Source organism: Seriola dumerili, unplaced genomic scaffold (genome assembly GCF_002260705.1).
Source record: "Seriola dumerili isolate Sdu_G_001 unplaced genomic scaffold, Sdu_1.0 BDQW01000078.1, whole genome shotgun sequence".
Lineage (NCBI taxonomy): Eukaryota > Metazoa > Chordata > Actinopteri > Carangiformes > Carangidae > Seriola > Seriola dumerili.
The window spans coordinates 2858670-2874750 of record NW_019174333.1 but is presented as its reverse complement, the minus strand read 5'-3'; the positions used below and the strand labels follow the sequence as shown (position 1 = coordinate 2874750).

Genomic DNA, 16081 nt, shown 5'->3' with positions numbered 1-16081 from the left:
ATGTCCCCTTTAAAACCAGCCGTCAGGACTTCTGGAACTTTGTGATGTCACAACTAAGCAGCCACCAAGCCCTGTCCACCTGGACCCACCATCCAACCTTGCAAGATTTGGTTTCTCTGAGTGTTTTACCTGAAATATGCTATATTTTTATTGGATCAGTCAGAAAACACTCAGCCAATCAGAAGAAAGGCTCTGAGCCTCCTCTCTTCTGATTGGCTCACTGACCTGTTGTTGCTAGAGCTCCAGAGAGAAGCCTGAGAGAGGCTATCTAAAACTACATTGAGATGGTTTTTGGTTCTTAAAACCACAAATATATCTTCTTATGGATTAACACTTCAAATAAAACACAGGAGAAGAAGAAAATATGGAGCTTTAAACCAAGTAGTTGCTTACTAAGCTAAACCTTAACAACAGAGGAGGCAGATCAGATCAGAAAACCATCATGTGAATCATCCTTGTTCTGGTCGAATGCATTGTGGAAGGTACTGACGATGTGTTGACAGTTTTGTGGACGGGCTTAATGGTTCAGTTTGGCGGACATGTTGGAGTGTCTTGTTTTTATCGATCGCCGCCATCAGGTTCTCGTGCTGGAAAATGAGCTGCATGAGCTCCTGTAGTGAAATATCTGGCAAGCTTGTTACACCCACAGAGAAAATGAACATGTGGTGAATTATCACAGCATCTTTAATTTGAAAGAATGAAAACATTATGGTGCACTTTTTGTCAAGTCTCACAGAGATGGTAACGATACCACATTTTAACATCAATAAAATATCACCACATTAATAGCCAGACAGTGTAATTACAGTAAAAATAATTACCTCCCTCTTGCATTTGGCAGTGTTGATATTACGTTACATACAGTACATGGTAAGTACTGCAGTTTAACCAATAATTAATATTTTGACATCTCTGTTTTTATTTAGCATCGTCGTGCTGTTTGAATTGAAATATAAATTGAATATTTCGAGGGATTTTCTAATTCAAGCACATGCATTAACTGTTGGCACAGCGCTGCTTTGACTCAACAAATGATCTGCTTTGGATTCATTCCATGCACATAATCGACTTCTGCTCTAATGTATTCATGCATTATATCAGCATGTCAGAGTCCCATTTGCTGCTGGATGCCTTATCAAAGTTAAAGTGTCCACAGTGACCTGCTATGCAATCCAGCTGATTGTATTACCCACACAGCAGTAACGGCCGCAGACGCCTCTTGGCCTCAGTGGACCGATGTCCCATTTGTCCCATCAGTCCACATCTCCCCATATAATCTGCATATCCGTTTATCTCTGTGCCCCAACTTGAGCAGTGCCCTGCTCACTTTACCTCCTATGTCTTCCTCCTCAGTCCTCTTCCTCCTTCGTGGTTACTCCCTCTCACGGTTCCAACAGCTCCGTCACCTCCTTCTCTCCAGCCCTCTCTCCTCACCTCCCCCTTCCATCTGTTAATCGGATGAGCTGTCACAGTGGTGAGGATGATTAAATTCCAGTCCAGAGTGGCTCTGTGACCGTGGAGCCCCCCCCCGTTAAAGCTAAGTTATGAATGTTAGTGTAGACCTATCCACAGTCTCTTCACCTGCACACCAAGTTCAACAGGACTTGTTCACTTCATGTGACATATTGAATCCCACAACCTGGCCTGATTACAGGTTTAGAGAAGTTAATATCCTCCTGTTCATGTTTGAATTTGATGCTGTTGGCTCTCAGAATTTATATCAACAAAATATACAGAATATGACGGTCAAACAGAGCCAAAGCATCCTTCAGAAATACTCCTGCTTATGTAAATTGGTGCCGCATCTTAGATTAATGGAACAAATGGATGAATAACACTTGCTATAGAAGACAGACTGAAGTCCATTCCCCGCACAGGGAAAACATTTGCATTTCCCAATAGCACATGGGTAAATAAAATCAACTTATTGTTAATGGAATAAAGGCACTTGGGCAAATCAAGCGCTTGTTGAGGTGCATGGACACTGAACTTGGTGTGGCAGTGCAGTCCTCTATTCATCCCCAACATCCCACACTTAAAAAAAAAAGCTTTTCTAATGGAAATCAGTGGCACCCTCAGGTCACACGCCCGTCTGCTTCTCATTCAGGCTTTGATATGAAGAGAGAGGTTTGTACGCAGTGTTTTCTCTGAGCTGTAGGAGGAGGATGTATGGAACCAAATCAATAAAACACTGGGTGTGTGTGTACATATATATATATGTGTGTGTGTGTGTGTGTGTGTATGACAGCAAAAAATTCAGTATAAGAACGATACAATTAATTAGTTAATATGGTTTTAAAATATAAATGTACAGACTTTAATGAAGTTAAGCCTATAAGCTACGCAACACCAAGTGCGTCATCACAGACCTACGTGTGCCTTACGTTATTGTATGAATGTAGATATAAGTTTTCATTTCCTACACAGGTAGGTTCAGCTTTTAAGATGTAAACAGAAGGAAATTAATGAGAGGTTACAGAGATTTAGAGCTGCAACTTTTACTGTGCTATAAAATATGAGCTCAGATTCATTTCCAAATACAAATGTTAACCATGTTAGACATGAGGCCCGTTCATTATCAGCCTGCTCCTTTATGTGAGAAATTATTAAACCATTATTAGACAAACATTCTTATCAGTCTGAATGATAACAGATGTTACAATCAATTACTGATATTGATAATAAAAGTGGATCACATTCAGACTCGGTGTGAGGTGAACTGACCGGTGACGCACATCATTTACAGCTCGTGATGACTTAAGTGCTCTGGCGGGTAACTAAACTAAGAAAGTATCGTTACAATGTAAACTGGTGACTGGACGACATTACTCACATTACTGTGATGGCGTTACTAAGCAACGCTGCTCCGGCTGCTATATAGGAGCCTCTCTTGACAGGAGGACGCACAAGACCGGAGAAGTTGCTGCAGAGGCTGAGCGCGCGAGCTTTGGAGACAGTGGCGGGAGCCCGGTACAGCGCTTTGACGCACGCATCCATTATGGACTACTGCTGATCTGTGAGGGGAGAACACAGTGCGCACATCTGTTGGTCGAGTTTCAAACCTCTCTGCTTTAGTTTTTTCTTTCCTAGTTGTTGTCGACGGTTATTTTCATATATAAACAGTGAGTCTGACTGAATTTTCTGCGTTGCAAAAAAAATAAAACAGGTTTGGCGTCATGAAGTTGCTGCTTTTACCGGTTTTAATGGCTTTTTTCGCCGTCGTCCAAGTTTTTTGCGAAGAAAACGAGCCAAGAGAAGAAGCGGACTACTGGACCAGCAGCAACCAAATACAGGTAGTTTACACTTCATCATAAATGACACTTCTTCCTTATTAATGGCTTCTAGTTACCTGTGTAGCTACTGACCTACTGTAAACTGGTTTAACCAACATATGACAGAAGGTGAGTCAGTGAGATTAGACTGGAGGTTCAGCTTGTTTTAGTTAACCAGCATACAGTGCTGTGTATCTCTGCACCTGAGGGTCTCATATTAGACCTGTAGGTTATAATGACACCTACTCTGATCCAGATCTTTTATAATGAGGTCTGATGGACTTTACTCATTCTTTACTCTCTCCATCTCATCCACAGTGTTTGATCTGAACATGACTTAATATTAACTAATTAGACTAAATAGACTTGGTAGTGGAAACTAGAACCTACTGTGACTAGAAATCTTTTAGACAATTTTGTGTTTTCTAGGTCCAGTTAATTTAAGTTAATTTAAAATTTTGTCAAATACACTCAATATCTGGAGATACACAGAATACAGCAAATGAATGTAACAGTTGATGAAATAAAGAATAATTTTGAAATAATCATTTTAAAATGGACTTTAAAACTTCTGAGTTTCTATCAGATTAGTATCATTAAACAGGCGGAACAGTCTCAGTAAGATGAAGATGAAGATTGTTGAAGAACAGCCAGCCAATAGGAAATTAAATAAAGCCTTAAGTGCACAGTGGGAGCTGAAACCCAGAGGATCTCCACTGATGTGAGACACACATCCTGTATTTGACATTGCGAGCTGGAAACGAGCCAAGCTCTTCAGCTAATACCTTAAACTGTGGGCCGGGGCCATTCTGCAGATGATGAGCCCCATGATAAATCACTACAACTTAGTGTGCGGGACATTAGTGGCTCCTAGGACCATTTCTCAGTCAGACTAATGCATACTGTAGAAATACATCCTGAGATGGAAATAGAAACATTAATGAAAGTGCAAAATTCAAGGCTTATTGGATTATCTGGTGGAGATGGAGGTGCAGGGGTTCAAATAACATTTTTCAAAATAATGACAATCATATACCCAGGTCAGGTATTTGGCTTCTTTTTAATTCATCAGTAGAAGGGCAATAATTAAGAGAAAAAATGTCAAATACCAGATAAATTACCTTCTCAGTGAGTCAGAACAATTCATCTAAATATTATCTAAATCACAATAAGGCCAAGTGCAATAGTCAAATCACTAAAGGCAATGTCTTTTGATAAAGGTGAAAAGTGTCACAACATGAATGACGCCCCGGCCTACAAATCATATTCTCCACATGTAAAAGAACAAAAATCACATTATCATCATTTTTATATTTTTTTCAGTGAAAATGCAAAAATGACCGTCAACCGCAATATCAACCAAAAATAATGTCAATATAATATTAATTTCATATCATTCAGCCCTACTTTTCAGTCAGGCTGGCTGTTGCTGTGTTTTGTCTTCACACAGACATTTCAACATTTGGGTGGCACAGGGACACAGGGACTGTACAATGACACGGTGTGTTGCCAGCCTGGGTCTCTGTCAACACTCAATGAGATTATTTTCCCCCCTCAGGACGGCTGGCCCTCTAACAACCCGTTCAGAGAAATCCTCCTGAGAATGACGAGAAAGCCGCGGCCGCATCAGTTCATCGGTCTGATGGGGAAGCGCTCCATGGGTGAGAGCTGCTTCTCAGCACCGCACACTTTGTGTTTACTTCTGTGGACCTGTCTTTAAACTTTGTCCTGTCTTTTCCTCGCACAGCAAATTCACAGATCACCCGCAAAAGTAAGTACCGCGCACACACTTTCATTGACTTATTATTATGTAATTTACGATTTAAATGCTCTTGAATGAAATCTTCCGTCCGTGCTGTTTGCATCAAATCTTCCACAATCAGGATGAAATCATTCAAATTTAGTGGAGCTCCAGCTGAAGACTCAATATGATCATTTACTGGAAAAATCTGTGCTCATTCCCTCATTTCTGCTCATTTTGCCGTGATCTTTCTTCTCTGTCTCCATATTTGGTGATTTGCATGTTTTCTCATAACTTCACGGATTTAAAGGCTCTTTAGAAATGATCCTGTGCATGGCCGCCCCCCCCACCCCCACCCCTCAGATACCAAAAAGAAACTAAAAGAAATGTTTTATTTGGATATTTCATATTTTACAATTCATTTATCAGTCTATTGTTTCCCAACATGACATTTTCAATGCTGTCTCCACACTTCATTGATGCTTTTGTCGGCCTAAAAGTAGTAAATTATACATATTAAGTAAAAAATACCCACTTTGCTGCTAAAACCTGCTAAAGAACATGGCATCAGTGTTAAAATAAACCTATTGAATCATTTAAATCTTCCAAGCATTGCTGCTAATTGAGTTGAATATTTATATTTTTGTCCCTGGTTAAGAAAGCGGGCTCAAATTGGAGGGAGCAAACAGTTTGACGGGGTTTAATTAGTTGATAGGAACCACAGATTGCTTCACCACCACTGTTCTTTTGAACACTGGTGTGTCGGTGAGGACGGCGGTGCACAGCAGACGTCTGTGTGGGACAAACAAGAACCAGATAAAGATGCAGGAGAAAAAGGGAATGAGGAGGAGGGGATTTTCCTCTTCTCCTCTCTGTGAGGTGGTTTTTATCTAAATTAGTCACCCACTCAGTGATGCAACCCAGCGCGACATAAGGAAGTATACATCTAATTTATTCCTCTTATGCAGGCATGACTATAAGTCACTCATCATTAAGGAGGGGGATAGTGCTGGGATCAATGCCCCAAGGACATCTGAGAGTTAAATTGGATTGTTTACGCTTGTGATGGATGGAGGGAGCTACGCATTTTACCCCTCACTTACAATGCTTTCTACCCCTGATGCGCTTACACAATTTTTTCTTTTTCAAAATATTAGTGACAAAAATACTGATACAAGGCAGGACCATATTTGTAATTCCTCTGGTATGTTCAAGGTTCAGTGTATATTTTTTTCATTTACAGTCGACTCTCATTAGTCTAATGCAAATATTGATGTTTGTAATGTAGGATAGTCCCTCAGGGCTCTCTGTACCGCCGCCCCGCTCCTCCTCACGCTCATTTCACTACCCATTACTGTGGCTGACAGGAGCCACAGTCAGTCTGCAGTTGTCCGTCACATTCATGTCACTGTGAACCTGACAGAACCCAGATCACTGAACAGAGCTGGTCTCATCTCACACGACTGAAGTGAAATCTGTAAAATCAGGACTGAAGCGCCATTCAACAGCAAATTACCCATGATGGGTTTTTGACTGAATCAGTGGTTTCCACCCTGACGATTAGCCTGAGAGGTCAATATGTTTAACAGGGAAGGAAAGTAGAAAGAAACATCTGTACTGAACAAAATTACATTTAGTTTTTTTTCAAACTTTAGTTGAATTACTCTTATTCGCTATCACTTGTTCATTAAAGTGACCGGTGGTCAGGGTTTACAAGTAAACAAAGCTTTGCTTCATAGGTTCACCAGCCAAAACTGTTTGGAAACACTGACTAAATATCTTGAAATGTATTAATTGATTAAATTTGATTAAAATGCTGGTATTTTGTAGTGTTAATTTAATTGAAAACCAAGTCAAAAATATTTGTTGACAACTAAAACTGAATAAAAAGTAAGCTAAAAACAATGATGACACTAAATAAACTAAACTAAACAATATGAAAACTAAATATGAAAGCCAGATACTTTGGGTTGTTGTAATGCAGCAGCCTGTGGGAGCCGACACTGAATCTCTGTATCTGATTAATAAAAGTTTTCTCCGCTGTTCAGGAGGTGATGGAGCCACTTGACCTGCTGCTCTGCTGTGAATATAAGTAATCCATTGAGAATTAAATACTGAGCAGCAACAAAACAGCTGAGACAAACTAACACATGCAGGCAGCTCCGACATTTATAAAAGCTCAGTTAATGTAGCTATCAGGTGCTGTGGATGTGGAGGTAACGAACGTTATTTTCACTCAGCTGTCTGTAGTGTCCAAAACTTGCTCTTCATGTTGGCTGTATTGATGTTGTCTGATGATACAGCGTCTCCTCTCAAACTGAACAGTGTCTTAGTGAACAGGTGAGTGAATCCAGCTCTGTAGTGAACAGCACAGGTAGCTGCAGTAAAGCCAGGTTAGCGGGAATGACTGTGCTCGATCAGATTACAGAAAACAGTTGGTAACTGGATTTATAGTCAGTCTGTGTTAATGCAGAGCAGAGTGACACTGTAACCATGGTAACTGTACACAAAGATGGCGACAGCTGTAGCCTCAAGACAGTTAGAAGACATGAAAAGTCAAGATGTGTGATGAAAATGAGACGACCACGTCCCTGACGAAAACTAGACTGAAGCTAATTTGCAAAAACCAAAAATCAGGCGCAGAAATGAACACGAACCAACAGAACTTTTACACCATGATGTTGGAAGCAGGGATGTAACGAGACCAGATGTTTGGTAGTGATCACCACTAAATTCCGCAATTCTCAAAAGCAAATTAACTTCCACAGAAAAAAACTGAAAACTGTAGCCTGCTAATATTGTCAGCACCAAGCTCATGTTATGAGCTGTCGCTGCATTAGGCTAAGCAAGCTAACATTAGCTTTTGTGGGCATTGTGTAAACCATCGAAATTCACCAACAATGGTAACATGTCAGGACACTTTCTGGATGTGTGTCTTGACCTGCTTAGATACGTTTGAGGTGTTTCCTAATTGCCACCCGTCCCGGTTTTCACGGGATTGTTCTCTTTTTTGAGCAGCTGTCCGGGAAAATTAATATTCTTTCCTGGAACACAAATTGTCCTGTTTTTTTGTGAAAATGCCCTTCATATTTAGAATTTCATAGTTCCAAATAAAACCTAATTCGTTTACTTCTACTGCTGTTCTTATGTTCAATCTTGTATCTGTAAACGTATGAAAATGGGTACAATAGCGGGTGACAATAAGATGGTTAAAAAATAAATAAATTGGTGCTACCTGATGGCCGATTGGTTAGGGTGCATATGCACCATATGAGCATACTGAGCCTGAGTTAGATAAAATGTCTCAAAATTTAACTTCAGTTTATTTTGTTTGTGTGATGAAATAGAGGAGACAAAAACATAGCAACAGCCTAGGACACTGGTTTATTACGCTGCTCTGATCATCATTTCTGCAGGACCTTCAACATCCAGTGTCTTTCATACCATGGCTTCTATAGAAGTACCTTCACATTTTCAGAATTCTGCCACTGACTTGGCACCAAAGTATCAGTTAATTTAATTATAAACTCTATAAATGAAATAAGATTTTTTCCTGTAATTTTTTTTTTGTACTGGGGGAACTTTTGACTGAACTAAATGATGCTTGTGGTGTGTAGTTGGTTGACACATTGGTCTAAGTGAAGTGTTTCAAACTGAAATATTCTTTTAAAAATGTAAAATTTTTTTAAATTCTTTGAAGGGCATAAAGTCAACTCTTTCGTCGGACTGATGGGGAAAAGAAGCCAAGAGGAGCCAGGTGAGTTCAGTTCAGTTCTCCTGGTGGTTCTGAGGACTAGAAAGCGAAGTGTGCTCTGAAGCTAACGAGCTCTCTCCCTCTGCAGAGTCCTACGAGTGGAGCACAATACAGACGTACGACAAGCGCCGCTAAAGGGTCGTCTGTTCACCCGCCTGCTTTTCATCCAGCCATTTGTCATCCATGGGAGGGGCACCTGACGGTTTCTCCACTGTGTATAGCTGTTAGTCGAATAAAATGATTCTGTTTCCACATTGTAGTGATGTAGCAGTGCTGTACCTGTGCCAGTTTCATTTGTCCCAGCAGAAGGTAGATTGGGCTAAGAGGAGTGGGGATTCATTATCGGTGTTAGTGTTTTCTGTGAGCGTTCTCCACCATCTGCCATACCACAAAGACTCAATGTTGTTGTGGACCATCAAAGCAAGGCTGTACCCCAGGGTATGCTGAAAATTGCACTGCCAAAGTCACTGTATAGTGCCTCATAACTGTTTAATTGCAATTGATTGTTCTATGAATACAACACACCGGGACCTGGTTCTCATTTTGGCTTCAACCGACTTCAGAAGAGCCGTCATGCACTGCAGCCGGACACGTGGTTCGACATGGCAGGATTCCTGTGTGTTACAGTGGTTTGACAAATATTAAAATTATTTTCTTTACTGGTTCAACATCAGCTTGCAAGTCATGAATTCCTTGTGATACATTTAGCGTATGTGACAAACCCTGCTGGTGTTCAGCATTAGGATAAGGGTGCTCTCTGGTGGTGGACAGAGGTGCTGCACACAAACTCAACACACTTCAGAGCCAGAGGGGAATTTATTTTAGGAGCAGTTAGAATGACACAGAAACAATGACTAGAAAATAAGATGCTGGTAATGATTATACCTGGTTTAGAACAATGTTCAACTTGTTGAGTGTCATTGTCAGACTGGAGTTAATGGAGTTATTATACTGTCAGATCACTTCACTTCTCAACCATCAAACAAGTGAGGGATGATAAAATCTTCTACTGTGGTACATACATTTTAATTCCTCATCATATAATAAATCCACTAGAATTTAATTAATTAGCAAATCAAATGACAAGGGATGACACATTTCTATCACTAACATAATGTAACACACACTAGTCTGAAGTTTGCATAGCCAACCCAAACCTAACACTTGTCAGCAGAGGTAACATTAACCAGTGTGAGGAGTCATGCCAGTTTCAGACACCTCCACACATGAAAAACTGTCGACATGTCCTTCACACATATTGCATAATAAACAGGACAAGTCAACAAGCTGAGCCGCAGCCTTTTGGTGTTAGCAGCTCTACATAATTCATCTGAGGTTAAACCCAAAACTAATATGTAAATATTAGAAACAATGAGGTCCTTTAACTAAATAAGCTTCTAATGATCAGGTTGAGGTCATGCAACAGTCTGAAATTATTAAAATATATTCAATAACCCTCCATCAGGTAACTGATGTGGCGTTCATGAACCCTGTTCATGTTTGGATTTAAGAAGACGACAGTGTATACATTGTGAGAGGAGACTGAAGCTAATTCAACTCCACAACATCCATGCAGCTGCACACATCTGGTTATATAGTGCCCTAAAGATGATGAGTGCTCACTGTGATGGATCACCTATTTAGCCCCATGAAGTCTCTCAAGGTAGTAATGAAACCAACTGAAACCAGTGACTGGAGTATTTTGACAGTCTACCTGTAAAAGAATGACTGTTTTGCTTTTAACTTGATTCTACCACAAACCAGTAGAGCGTGAAATGTTTGTGTTGTTTCTTCACCATGTTTTGCAAGAGGTACAAAACGCACCTTCAGTATAGTTGGAATCTAAAGAGAATTAAGAGCAACAACTGTTAGAAAACTGAAGCAGAACTTCTAATAAGCAATATTTAACTAATAAAATAAAATGCACATTTTACATCATAGAACGGAAGATGAGAAAGGCCATACATGCAAATAATCTTTTATCCTGTTATCTAAAGATAACAAAGCTCGTTATCCCGAGATAACAAGATGTTATCAGGAAAAAACAATGTTTTGTTATCCCGAGAAAAGGAGATAATTATCCTGTTATCTGGAGATAACACAGCTCCTTTTCTCATTGTAATGAGATCAGATGTGCCAAGCCAGTATGCGGATCACAACTTCTAGAGCTGTGAAGTGAAAATGTTCATTGATCAACGCGTTGGGGAATATTTCAGTTAAGGGCAGATATCACACTGTCTTTTCATACAAGATGATTTTCAGATCAGTCCTCATCAGCTCGTCAGAATTACTAAGGAAATATTTGATAGTGTGGCCTTTCTCGGCTTCCGTAGTAAAGCACTTACATTTCCTAATTAGGTTCAATTAAATAGGTCTAACTATAATGTTTTCATCTTGGATGCATTGTTTTGGTTAGCACACAGGCTTTCGTGCTGTGAGATCAGAGAATCTGACAAACGTCATGTACGGTAAATACAAAATAATTCCTAGTGAGTTAAATTTGATCAACAAAGTACAGCTCAGTGTGACACAATAGAAAGACCGCTAACGCATTAATGAGTGACTCTTCTCCAGCCAATCACTGGTCTTTATCAGGTTTATAAATGGACAGGGTCCGGGCTGATGGGTCCGTGGCGTTGATCCAGCGTGGCATCCAGTAATGGGGGAGCCACTCAGCCCGGCCTGGATAGTGCTTCTCAAACACCTGTCTGAAGTAGTAGGCCTCTTTGGTGCACGGAGGGTTGTGAGGGAATGTCTTGTGAGCCTTCTCCATCTGGTCATCGTTCACCTGAGAGGTCAGACGGCGGGAGTGGGGTGGGTGGGTCACAAATGATCAAATCAGCTTGGTGTTAAAATCTACATCACACACATTCAAGCAGTTGACTGTTGACTACAAACACATTCTAAGTGAAGAATGATTTAGTATGAAGACTATTTTCTCAGGTTCAGTGCTACATGCTTTAAGATTCAGATCTGTAAACACTGTGACAAAGAAACTGTCACTCTGTGAAACTTCATCTGCTGATGATGAAGACCATGTGATTTGATTGAAAACTCCAGAACTGCTCCTCTGTGAACCTTGAAGTGAGACTGTTTCCAAGGTCAAGAATGAACTTTAAAGCTCAACATTTAAGCCTCACAGCGCCCCACAACTGAAGACCATGTGCTATGACTGAAAGCTCCAGAACAGCTATATTGACCATGGAGTTTGATTGTTTTGTCAAAAGATATATAAATCATCATCATCCTGATTTCCTGCACTTAAAAACTTGTGGAATGACTGTAACACCAGCAGAACAAATTGATCAGCTTGATCACCATATCAGTTCCTGTGTTATTGGTCTCACATACCATAGACTCTAGATGCTCCTGCAGGCAGGTGTACCAGGACTTCTTCACAGACATCATGCCGTCACTGAAAGCCTCTTTGCGCCTCCACAGAATCTCATCAGGGATCAAGTTGAGACCTTTGAAAGATTCCCTCAGAAGGTGCTTCTCCACTCCGTGCTGCTTACACACGACACACAACACCGCACTGTTATTAATGTCTGACTTCCTGTTTTGCTCATCAGACATCTGCAGTGGAGTTGTGGTTTGACAGACGACAACTGACCTTAGGAGTCCTCATCTCCTCTGGCAGGGAGAGGTAGTATGCTGTGAATCTGTGGTCCAGGAACGGCACTCTGAGTTCCAGGCTGAGAAACAAACGTACAGCCGGTTAGCAGGATACAGCAACATCATCAGCTGGTAGAAAAGGGTTGCTAGCTCCACTACTATCAATTATCAGTGTTCTGATTCTATTTCATGACTCAAATGTTTTACCCTTCTGATTATTATGGATTTCATTCCTGTGGCTCATTATTGAGGTTTAATGAATCACATTTTGCTGTAATTAAAATGCATTATTAATTTTACCGTTGACGTTTTGCAATCATGTTGCTGCTGTTCCCGTTCATGGAGGATTTATCTTTCTTGTGATTAAACTGAAGGCAAGATCTTTAATCCTAAAAGCTGCTGCATTGTATTAATTAGTGCACTTTCTGACATCAGTCCATTAAGTCTGTGTTTTTCTACCAAATTCATAAATGACTTCCAGAATAAAAGCACAGCAAAACCCCAGAAATTGCACTGATGGTTCAAACAGTGATGATAAATTATATTTTCATGGAAACAACAAAAAAAACGTAATTAAATGTTTAAAGAGCTGCCACCAGCATTCATACACAGAGAGCATCCCACAATTCAACAGAGCTGAAATAATTTGTACATCAATTAGCTGATTGACAGAAAACAAACAGCCGACAACCCTAATAGTCAATTGATGGGTTAAGTTAATTAATGAGGAAAAAATGCTCTTTCTTTAATGGGGAACATTGTAAACTAAACAACTCTGAGTTTTACACAGTTGATAAATTCTGTAAATGACACTACTGCACCATTAGGTTTGGGCAATGTCCAAAATTTAATATCTCAATACAGTGCAGCACAAATATATGATCAACACGTGGGGTTGTTGTATTTTATGTTGTAGTTGCTTTTTTTTTTTTTTAAAGCTCCATATAGTCTAAAGGTAGATGTCCATGTGTTGTTTGATTATAGATCAGGTCTAGGTTCTATATTAATACTGTGAAAGTATCAAAGCCTCAGTCCACAGAGAAATGCACACAGCCTGTATTCAGAAACTCAGCCTTAAAACCAGCCGTCAGGACTTCTGGAACAAAACAGTCCCCACTTTCAGCNAGCTGTCAGGACTTCTGGAACTTTGTGATTTCACAACAAAACAGTCCCCACTTTCAGCCACATCCCAAGCCACACCCACCTGGACCCACCATCCAACATTGCATGATTTGGTTTCTCTGAGTGTTTTACCTGAAATCTGCTATATTTTTATTTGCTTACTCAGAAAACAGTCAACCAATCAAAAGAGAGGCTCATAGCCTCCTCTCTTCGGATTGGCTCACTGACCTGTTGTTACTAGAGCTCCAGAGAGAAGTCTGAGAGAGGAGATGTAAAACTACCTTGAGATGGTTTTTGGTTCTTAAAACCACAAATATACTGTATCGTATCATCTAAACTTTTATTATTCATTATAATTCAACACTGGAAAAGTGTCAAATATATGACCTTTAATATTATTATTTATTGTATGTTATGTTTCAGGTATAAGTAATGCTGCCGCTAAACAGCAATTTTATTTGTCACGCACAATGTACATTATTTAAAGCAGTGAAATGAGGGTAGGACTCAGCAGCAGAACAGACTGTACAAAACTGCCCAGAGAAAATAATGGGTATTATGAAAATGTATATGGGATATATATGGGAAATATCCCCATATTGAATATGATTGATTATCAGCCTAAGCCTCTGTGCGATTCCCTAATGAATTAATTCTGAACTAATTTCTAGTACAATTTAAATTTGCCCAGAAGGGATGTAACATTTTGTAGCAGAGAGGTAACTACACATCTTTTACTGGTTCATGTTTCAGACACACATTGCTGTGTAATTTTGTTTAAGGAGTGTTCCTAGCCTTAATTCTTTAGCACTGGCAGTGGTGGGAAATTAAGTGAAGGTGCTACCCATGTGCAGCGGTGGTGCGATCAGCTCGGAGAACATCGAACAGGTAGAGTTCCTTCATCAGTCGAACGCTGTCCTCCGCTGCTGCTTTGGGATTGGGAGCCTGGAGGAGGAGGAACACACACTTTATTCAGACATACAACCCTTTACGTTAATGTGATGGAAACTTACCACGTCTGAATTAACGGCAGGTCTCAGTCAAGATAGCAGATTTTACACAGTACTAGTCTGAACTGACTGCAGTCAGAGTGAAGTCAAGGCCACAGCAGAACAGGGTGAACAATGAGATTGAATGGGCATCTTTTTCCACCAGATCACAGTATTTTTTTTTTTGTTGTGCATTTTTTGCCTTTATTCTGATACAACGGCGAGAGAAAGACAGGAAAGCAGGGAGAGAGGGAGAGAGAGAGAGAGAGAGAGAGAGAGGGGATGACTGGGTCAGACTGGAATCCCAGCTGCTGCAGTAAGGACTAAGTCTATGTGGTATGCGCTCTACCAGGTGAGCCACTGGGATGCACGCCCCCAAGATCACAATGTTAAATCTATAATCTCAATCATCATTTATTATGATCAAAAGAATACAAGATCAGATAGTCCTTTATTAGTCCTACAGTGGGGAAATTTGCACCAAAGGACAGAGATGCAACTTCAAGCTTTGACCCCAATGTGACAAACACATGACCATCTGATCTGGAGTCAAATGCAGTACAGTGGAGCACGTCGGTGGCTCACCTGGTACAGCGCGTACCATATGGACTTACCTTACTGCAGCGACAAGGGTTCCAGTCTGACCCAGTCATCCCCTCTCTCTCCCTGACTTTCCTGTCTTTCTCTCGCCATGCTATCAGAATAAAGGCAAAAAATGTAGCGTGTACCATATGGACTTACCGCCAGTCCTAACCGCAGCAGCCACGGGTTCAAGTCCAACCCATGGGCCTTTGCTGCATGTCATCCTCTCTCTCCCTGACAGTGGCTTTATAATCCCAGGTCTCACATTGGTTGTAACATTTCACCACACCTTACTCCATATACAGTAAGGTTAGAAAATCCTAAACATTTATGTGTGAAGATTACTGCAGGACTTACCTTGTGGAAGTAAATGTATCCCTGAGTGAGCTCATCCGAACCCTCTCCAGAAAAGATCACCACACTGTCGGTCTTCTCCCTGATGTGCTTTGAAACCAAGTACATCCCTGCAGTGGAACAAACAGAGGAGCTGCATTAATCTTAATGACCTCATCACAATAGAGTTCATATGAGTAAGTGAAAAAGCAGCAACAGCACAAAGCTAAGACCCAGTTTTGCTTAGTCTCCTCTGCTGCCCAGTCCCACCCTAAGTTCACTGCTTTGCTTACTGTACATTGAACTGTGACATGTGACAAATATAAATACATATCATAAAGAAGCCATTGAAATATAAAATGCAATAACATGATATCGGTGGTAATATCATATATTGTGATATTTGGGCTGTGCTGTATTGAGATATTAAATTTTGGATATCATCCACATCTAGCACAGAGAGGATTCTCTGAAAGGTGGCTAGAATTTTTCAAGAGGGCTACACATGACACCCCAACATCAATGCTGAAAATTGGTCAATATCAATATTTTAAATCGATGCATCGTTTCCCATACATTGATTTATTTGTGGTGGCAATTAACTGCAAAAATATTTATTTTCTATTTATCATTTATGGTCACACTAAAAGGCCAATAACCTTTTACGTTTTAT

At 40.3% G+C, this 16081-nt stretch overlaps 2 protein-coding genes across 3 annotated transcripts in view; one reads left to right on the top strand and one right to left on the bottom strand.

Moving 5' to 3' along the window:
* The first annotated feature begins 3176 nt into the window (after window positions 1-3176).
* tac1 (tachykinin precursor 1) lies at window positions 3177-10587 on the top strand. Its single transcript, XM_022744096.1, has 5 exons — window positions 3177-3293; window positions 4831-4933; window positions 5020-5043; window positions 8714-8770; window positions 8856-10587. Exons 1-5 carry the CDS (start codon window positions 3177-3179, stop codon window positions 8900-8902), a joined length of 348 nt encoding a protein of 115 aa, XP_022599817.1. The 3' UTR covers window positions 8903-10587.
* Window positions 10588-10598: 11 nt separating this feature from the next.
* asns (asparagine synthetase (glutamine-hydrolyzing)) overlaps window positions 10599-16081 on the bottom strand; it is an 18579-nt gene continuing 13096 nt past the window's right edge. For both annotated transcript variants that reach the window (XM_022744094.1, XM_022744095.1), the window contains exons 8-12: window positions 15433-15539; window positions 14349-14449; window positions 12381-12462; window positions 12119-12274; window positions 10599-11555 (exon numbers count right to left, since the gene is read on the bottom strand). In XM_022744094.1, the coding sequence (XP_022599815.1) occupies window positions 11346-11555; window positions 12119-12274; window positions 12381-12462; window positions 14349-14449; window positions 15433-15539 (656 nt within the window). In that variant the 3' untranslated portion in view covers window positions 10599-11345. The remainder of the gene's footprint in view (window positions 11556-12118; window positions 12275-12380; window positions 12463-14348; window positions 14450-15432; window positions 15540-16081) is intronic.

Coding starts and splice junctions, on each gene's coding strand:
- tac1 (XM_022744096.1), top strand. CDS start 3,177: ATGAAGTTGCTGCTTTTACCGGTTTTAATGGCTTTTTTCGCCGTCGTC. Junction 3,294..4,830: donor CCAGCAGCAACCAAATACAG/GTAGTTTACACT, acceptor TTCCCCCCTCAG/GACGGCTGGCCCTCTAACAA. Junction 8,771..8,855: donor AAGAAGCCAAGAGGAGCCAG/GTGAGTTCAGTT, acceptor CTCCCTCTGCAG/AGTCCTACGAGTGGAGCACA.